The sequence below is a fragment of the Notolepis coatsorum genome, assembly GCF_963971535.1.
Source record: "Notolepis coatsorum genome assembly, chromosome: 1".
In the NCBI taxonomy this organism is placed as follows: domain Eukaryota; kingdom Metazoa; phylum Chordata; class Actinopteri; order Aulopiformes; family Paralepididae; genus Notolepis; species Notolepis coatsorum.
In genome coordinates this window covers 38425718-38433151 of record NC_140165.1, presented here as the reverse complement: position 1 = coordinate 38433151, position 7434 = coordinate 38425718, and the positions used below count along the sequence as shown (strand labels likewise).

At 44.1% G+C, this 7434-nt stretch overlaps 1 protein-coding gene and 1 long non-coding RNA gene across 2 annotated transcripts; both read left to right on the top strand.

The window, feature by feature from the left end:
• The first annotated feature begins 3878 nt into the window (after window positions 1–3878).
• On the top strand, window positions 3879–4479 carry LOC311236576. The gene is made up of 3 exons (XR_014620225.1): window positions 3879–3953; window positions 4036–4251; window positions 4381–4479. It is a non-coding gene; the product is annotated as an uncharacterized lncRNA (long non-coding RNA).
• A 181-nt stretch (window positions 4480–4660) lies between these two features.
• On the top strand, window positions 4661–7002 carry LOC311231573 (uncharacterized protein; the record flags this gene model as incomplete). Its single annotated transcript, XM_084318202.1, has 5 exons — window positions 4661–4842; window positions 4944–5133; window positions 5656–6131; window positions 6316–6640; window positions 6751–7002. 5 exons carry the CDS (start codon window positions 4661–4663, stop codon window positions 7000–7002), a joined length of 1425 nt encoding a protein of 474 aa, XP_084174328.1.
• Between the last annotated feature and the right edge of the window lie 432 nt (window positions 7003–7434).

Here is a 7434-nt window from a genome sequence, read left to right as displayed (position 1 = left end):
AAATGATTAAGGTGGACTCATGAATAATGTAAGAATAGAGAGGATCACACGCAATTTCATTTCACTGCTTCAATGTATTGAATGTCTGACCTAATACATATCCTCATATACGTATCTATTAATCTTAATCCATATCAATTATATGAATACGCTTTGGGCTTTTGTATCTACTTATTCTGAAAGTTGTGATAATGAATAATATACATTTGCCCAACACTTACGCATTTAACTTATCGGCAATGTGTTGCCACGCACTCTGCCTTGCCCTCGCAGCGGTGGCAGTGTTGGACTTCAACATTATGATGTGTTTGTAGTCCTCGAATGTTCGCATTAGCATTTCCTGCTCCGCAGGGTTGAAGAAATTTGCTCGTACTTTTGCCATTTTCGCTCTGACATCTGCATTTCTGCAATCGACCTCTGATGCCTTTTAAGGTGACGCGGCCGCGCGCAATTATCCAGAGTAGTCAAGTCTGGTTTGAGTTAACGAGAGTGAATCGGCCTTCGAGGAACATGAATAGCCTGGCTTCAATCATCTCATTAACTGAATCTGGATAATGGGACTCTTGATCGACTTAGTTGAACCAGGTACGGGGAATAGGGCCCTGCAAAAAGGTGTCTGTGATCCCAGAAAAACTTGAAATTGTCAATAAAATCCATAGATTCATTGATACATGTGGTTGAAAGCCATTTGCTCAGTGCAGAAAGTCTGCTGAAACGCTCATCTCCACCTCTCATAGGTGGCATTGGACCACTGATGCACACATCAATGTTCAGGGAGCTGAGTGTGCTAAATAAAGCAGTGAAATGCTGTTTTAGGATTTCTGACTTTTTATCTTCTGTGTCACATGTACCGATGTGCAAGATCAGGGTTTTCACTGTTGGGTGTGCAGCGACAAGATCCAGAATTCTGTAATTCATATCAGAGACTGTGTCTTTGGGAAAACATAGTACTTTTGCCTTCCTCTTTCCTATGCATTTTACATCATTTACAGCTGCGTCACCCACAATCAGAAACTCAGGCAATTGAGGTACAGTCATCTGCCTTTCTGAGATGGTTCTTACCATTCTGGGTGAGTTGTTGGAGAGACTTCTGGGGTCTTCTAGATTAAATAGTCATTTTTTTTTTATCAAATTTTTTATTATTATTCACATGAAACAAGACAACACATTAACCACAAACACAGTACATAGAACTTCACAAGAAAATAACAAAAACAATAATAATAATACAGACTAACAATTATACAGACAAGAGAAAAGAAAACAGAGTTCAACCTTCTAAATTTAATTCCAAGGGGTACTATCTAATAAATGGTCTTTCCCAGTGTTCAGCCCCGATTCCCGGCCGTGTGACCCTATATTAATAAAACGTACATCTCCAATCCACCACAAGGACAATTTTTTGAGAACACGACCCGAAAACAGAGCAATGAACCTTCATGAAAAAACAAAAACCTGTAGAGGTGTTCCATAGACTCACAGAGACCGTGTAAAAGTGGCCAAACAGTGAAGAAATAGTTAAATAGCTGCCCCCCCATAATATCCCCAGCTAAACTCAAGATGACAAGACAAAAGACAAGACAGACAAAACATTTCCTCCTCCCCCTCCCAAGAGACCGCCGGACTCACCCGAACGCGTGTAGCTGTTCCGCAACAGTAAGTTACTTCCGGGGTAGGCCTGATTGGCCCCGAAAGCACGTGACACGCGCGCGGCCACGCCCCCCCGCGGCAACCTCAGGACGCGCAACTCTGTTCAACGCCGCACCTTTCACATCCCTTTCACATCGCAGTCATCATAATAACATAATAATAATCGCGCCGCAGTCGGCAGTTGAAGTAAAGTAAGTGCTGTATTTTGAAGTAAAGTAAGTGCTGTATTTTATTTCACATCAAGCAAGATTCACGGCGCCTTTCACATTGTAATATCATAATAATAATCGCGCCGCAGTCGGCTCACTTTTCCCATGTGCAGGCAGTCATCCACGCTGCAGCCATCTAATATTAATCACTTTTCAACGTTGAAGTAATGCTTAAGTTATAACTTGAGTCAAGAAAGCGCGAGCTTCACTCACTTTTCCCATGTGCAGGCAGTCATCCACGCTGCAGCCATCTAATATTAATCACTTTTCAACGTTGAAGTAATGCTTAAGTTATAACTTGAGTCAAGAAAGCGCAAGCTTCACTCACTTTTCCCATGTGCAGGCAGTCATCCACGCTGCAGCCATCTAATATTAATCACTTTTCAACGTTGAAGTAATGCTTAAGTTATAACTTGAGTCAAGAAAGCGCGAGCTTCACTCACTTTTCACGCGTGCAGGCAGTCATCCACGCTGCAGCCGCCTAATATTAATCACTTTTCAACGTTGAAGTAATGCTTAAGTTATAACTTGAGACGCTGCAGCCATCTATATTGAAGTAAGTGCTGTATTTTATTTCACATCAAGCAAGATTCACTTTGTCACAAGTGCTTAAGTTATCACATCAAGCAAGATTCACTTTGTCACAAGTGCTTAAGTTATCACATCAAGCAAGATTCACTTTGTCACAAGTGCTTAAGTTATCACATCAAGCAAGATTCACTTTGTCACAAGTGCTTAAGTTATCACATCAAGCAAGATTCACTTTGTCACAAGTGCTTAAGTTATCACATCAAGCAAGATTCACTTTGTCACAAGTGCTTAAGTTATCACATCAAGCAAGATTCACTTTGTCACAAGTGCTTAAGTTATCACATCAAGCAAGATTCACTTTGTCACAAGTGCTTAAGTGCGCCTATCAGCTAGCTGACTGATGTAAATCTCATTACGCCCTCATGGTACGCGCGCATCAGGCAAGGCCCTTAAAACAAGATTACAAACATCACAAAACGCACTGGTCAGACTACTACTTGACTGTAAAGGAATGTGAATCTCTACCCACATTCAGCACCGCTCTTAAAGAGCACAGGCGGGAGGCTGCAATTCCCCCACCACCTCCATATATCCATATATACATATATTCCAATATACATGTATATATTCCACGCACGCCGTATGTATATTTCTCTCCCACCCACCCCCTCCTAATGTATATACTCTGTCAGGATCTAGGGGTAACAGTACTGTATATTTGAATACCGTTTATGTCACACACGTATCAGTACTAAATACGCATACGCCCCTATGCTGCAAATGTCGCATATGTTGTGTATGTCATAAATGTCTATATGAATTGAAAATGGGGGACCCTGATGTAAACAAGACAAACGCCTTAGGCAGGTCTGCATCCCCTTAACAATTGTGTGTATTGTGCCGTACTGTATTGTGCCCCATTCTGCAATCTGTTAAATAAAGTTTTCATTCATTCATTCATTCATTCATTCATTCATTCCCTCGTTGCAAGGAAGGACGCACATGCGATGGCGGATCACGTGGATCACTGCTATGCCAGGTACTTCATTTGGTGACTAGATTTCAGAAGGCTAATTGTAACCATATGTATATTTCTCTCCCACCCGCCCCCGCCCCCATCATGCGTATATATAATATACTTTGTCAGGATCTATGGGTAACTACTGTATATTTGCATATCGTATATGTCACAAATGTAACAGTACTAAATACGCGTATGTCATGTATGTCCCCATGCCATCAGCGTCATAAATGTCACTATGAATTGAAAATGGGGGACCCTGATGTAAACAAGACAAAAGTCTTTCTCTGGTCTGCATCCCCTTAACAATTGTGTGTATTACGCCGTACTGTATTGTACCCATTCTGCAGATATTTGTGACAAATAAAATGTACTATTATTTGTCCGGTAAAAATATACTTGGCCGGTGGATTTTTTTCATCTACCAGTGGGTGAAAAAGTAAAATGTTTGCGTTCATTTGGACTTTAGACGCCGTGGTGGGGTTTGTGACCACCCAGCGAGAGCACAAGAGACGAATATAGAGGACTACCCACAGTTAAAGGTAATCGCTGTCGTGGATTATGATTATGATCATTCCTAGTCGCAAATTACCAGTAGGCTAATTGCATCTCTCCTGTACGCAGGGTTGGCTGCCTGACAAGTTTCCACTTCATGTGTGCAAGTATGAAGGCGAGGTACGCCCATTAGGAGACCACACTGGTTTCGTCTCTACAGTACGCGCGGATGTCCACACTGTGGAACAGGCCAAGGAGTGGGCGGCATTGGTGAACGCGTCATCTGGGGTGACATGGCGAGTGGAGGCTACCCGACCATTGCCGGAGGGCAGGGTCCTATTCCACGTAAGAATTGCGTTGTCAAAACGTCTTACTGTCATTTGTTACTACCATTTCTGTCTTTCACCCATACTGCTAGGCCATACACGCAGGCCATACTGCTAACCCATACTGCATTCAATCAAAATGTTGCAGAAACGTTACCGGTGCCAGCATAAGACGCGGCACGTGACATTTAAAAACACCGGCTGCCAAGCTACCATGGAAGTTAAAATGAAAAATAGAAGAAGCCTGTGAGTTTGAACTATACAATACTTATAATTCAATTATTTTTATGGACATAACAGTTGGGGCCTAGTTTTAAATTGTTAAGTTGATTTTGTTTCACAGGAGCAAAGACCCACATATCGCTCATTTCCCATTGGAAGTTCGCATTGTGAATAGGCACAATCACAATCTCCATGTCGCAGATGCCATGCGCTATAGAGATGTTGGACAAAAGGCCATAGACGTGTTGACCGGGTTATTAGAGTTAGGCCACACGCCTCCTTCTGCTTTGTTTGTGCTAAAGCAGAATCTGGCAATTGAACACGGAGACGACTACGTCTATGCTGCAGCCAACAGAGAGATCTGCCCAGACCTGGCCTATGTGCAAAGGTAGACGTTCAGTTATACAGTACTGCCAAAATATTCATAACCGCGTAGATGTTCATTTAATTGGAATTGTATGCAGTTACTAAATTAGTGTTCTTTGCCAGATTGTCCGGAGCGTTGACCAAGGACAAATATGGCACCCAGCGTGGTGCAAGTATGTTGGAAGCCCTCGGGAATCAGGTGGACGCGTACAACGCCGCGTGCCAGGACAGCTGTGCTGTAATGGGAACCTCTTCTCGCGGGGGCCCATTAGTCGCAGTGGCCTCTCCCCTCATGAAGCGAGTGCACCACCAGGTATTTTGGCTATTTGTATCTGTATACTGTGATTTTGTCATGGTGTTCCATTCAGTGGTGCTGAGGTGGCAACTAACTAAATCGCCTACCAGTTCGCCTACAGAGCCAACAGGTCCACGGAGGACGCCATCGCCACGACTCTCCACTCTACCGCGTCCCATCTGGAGAGAGCGGGGGGGGCTACGCACGGCTGCTCTTGCCCCCCCACGCACACACAACATTAACAATTATCTTTTACACCCCCCTGTTTATATTAATGTTATTTATGCCCCACCCCTGTTTTTATATTTAATACTGTGTTTAGGACTGTTTTTATTTTTTTACTAGCACCTAGGGCACCTAGGGTTGCATTTAAAATTTCGTTCTAACAACTGTAACAATGACAATAAAGATCTATTCTATTCTATTCTATTCTATTCTGCTCTATTCTATTCTAAACAACACACTAACTAACACTAACTATGCCTGCCTCTGTGTCCGTCTGTCTGTCCGTCTGTCCATCTGTGTTTGTCGGTCTGTCAGCTGAAGCACAGTGGCGAACTCTGCTTCATAGATTCCTCCGGCAACATGGACAGGGAGAACATCAGAGTTTTTTTGTTGCTGACCCACAGCCCTGCCGGAGCTCTACCATTGGGGATCCTTTTCTGCCAGTCTGAGGATGAGGAGACTATTTTTGAAGGGCTACAGCTGCTGAAGAATTTGATTGGAGAGAGGGCCTTTGCTGGCAGGGGAGAAGCTGGGCCACAGATCTTCATGACGGACGACTGCGCGGCAGAGAGGGGAGCTTTAGGGAGGGCATTCCCACAAGCCACTTGCCTCCTGTGCATTTTCCATGTGCTACAAGCAGTATGGCGATGGCTGTGGAGCAAGGCGAGTCTGGTGGAGTGCAGAGACAGGCCAACTCTGTTCACTCTGGTTAAAGGGATGCTCTACTCAAAGGAGACAGCAGAGGTGGACAGGCTGTACTCTGCAGCGAGAGAGCACCCTGTTGCTGTCAGGTTAGTGCTTAGACATTCCCACAATCACATCCCACAATCACACAGCAGTCTTGCAAATTCGGTGCAAGAAAGTCAGGAGGCTTGCATTTGCATACTTCATGTGTCTACCTCTTCATGAGCCTGCTGTCATTACATCGATGTATGTGCATTTTCTGTGTTTGTTTCCTTATTTGATCAATTGCAGGTATGAAAAGTACCTGCAGTACATTGAGCGCCTGTACAGTCGCAGGGAGTGTTGGGCACTAAGCTACAGGGGCAGCCACGGTCTCCTCACCCGGGGAAATAACACCAATAATTACGCTGAAGCAGCGATGCGCGTCCTCAAAGACGGGATCCTCCAGAGGACAAAAACCTTCAATCCAGGCCAACTGTTTGACATCCTGACCAAACAGCTGGAGGTCTACTATGAGGCCCGCATTGTGGATGTTGCCCTCGGACGCTGGCGGACATATCAGAGGAGGAGATTCCTTCCGCAGGTTACCAACATCACTGAATCTCAGATCCAGCAGGTACTATATCAAATGCATACTTTTAGAGATGACTACAGTAACCAGTGCAGATTTAGCGTGCAGATTTAGCCATTGTGTAATGTCCCTTGTATGACGCATGATTTGTATAGCTTGAGGGCAACAGGTACGAGGTGAAGGGCTCGGTGACGGGGGCGTACATCGTGGACGCGGAGATGGAGCTGTGCTCATGCCCGGCAGGACAAACTGGGGCCCCCTGTAAACATCTGGCAGCAGTGGCCAAGTTTTACCCTGTGGATATGTCCAACACTTTTCTCCCGACAACTCCGGAGATGAGGGGAGTACTGCTCAAATTAACATCAGCAGGAGGTAAAGCTAATACCTTTCTTTTCACAATAAACTAGGGATGCTCGATATTGGCTTTTTTACCGATATACCGATATTGTCAAACTCTTAATTTCCGATACCGATATCAACCGATACCGATATATGCAGGGTCCCCCCCCCCCCCCAAAAATGGAATAATTTCAGGTAATTAACATTACATATCTCTTGTTGTGGAATTAATGCATACTTTTGACAATAAATAAAATCAGAAATTGTTCTTACGCGCTTGCCTGGGTAAATAAAGGTTATAGAAATGTAAAAAAAACGATACCGATATTTTCCGATATCACATTTTAATGCCGATATCGGCCGATAATATCGGTAGGCCGATAATATCGCACATCCCTACAATAAACCATAATAGACCTTTCCTACACTGAACGCAATGCCGCTTATTCTTATATTCTGTATACTATAGCAACCGTCCCCTTGGGCTTCCTTCAACCCCT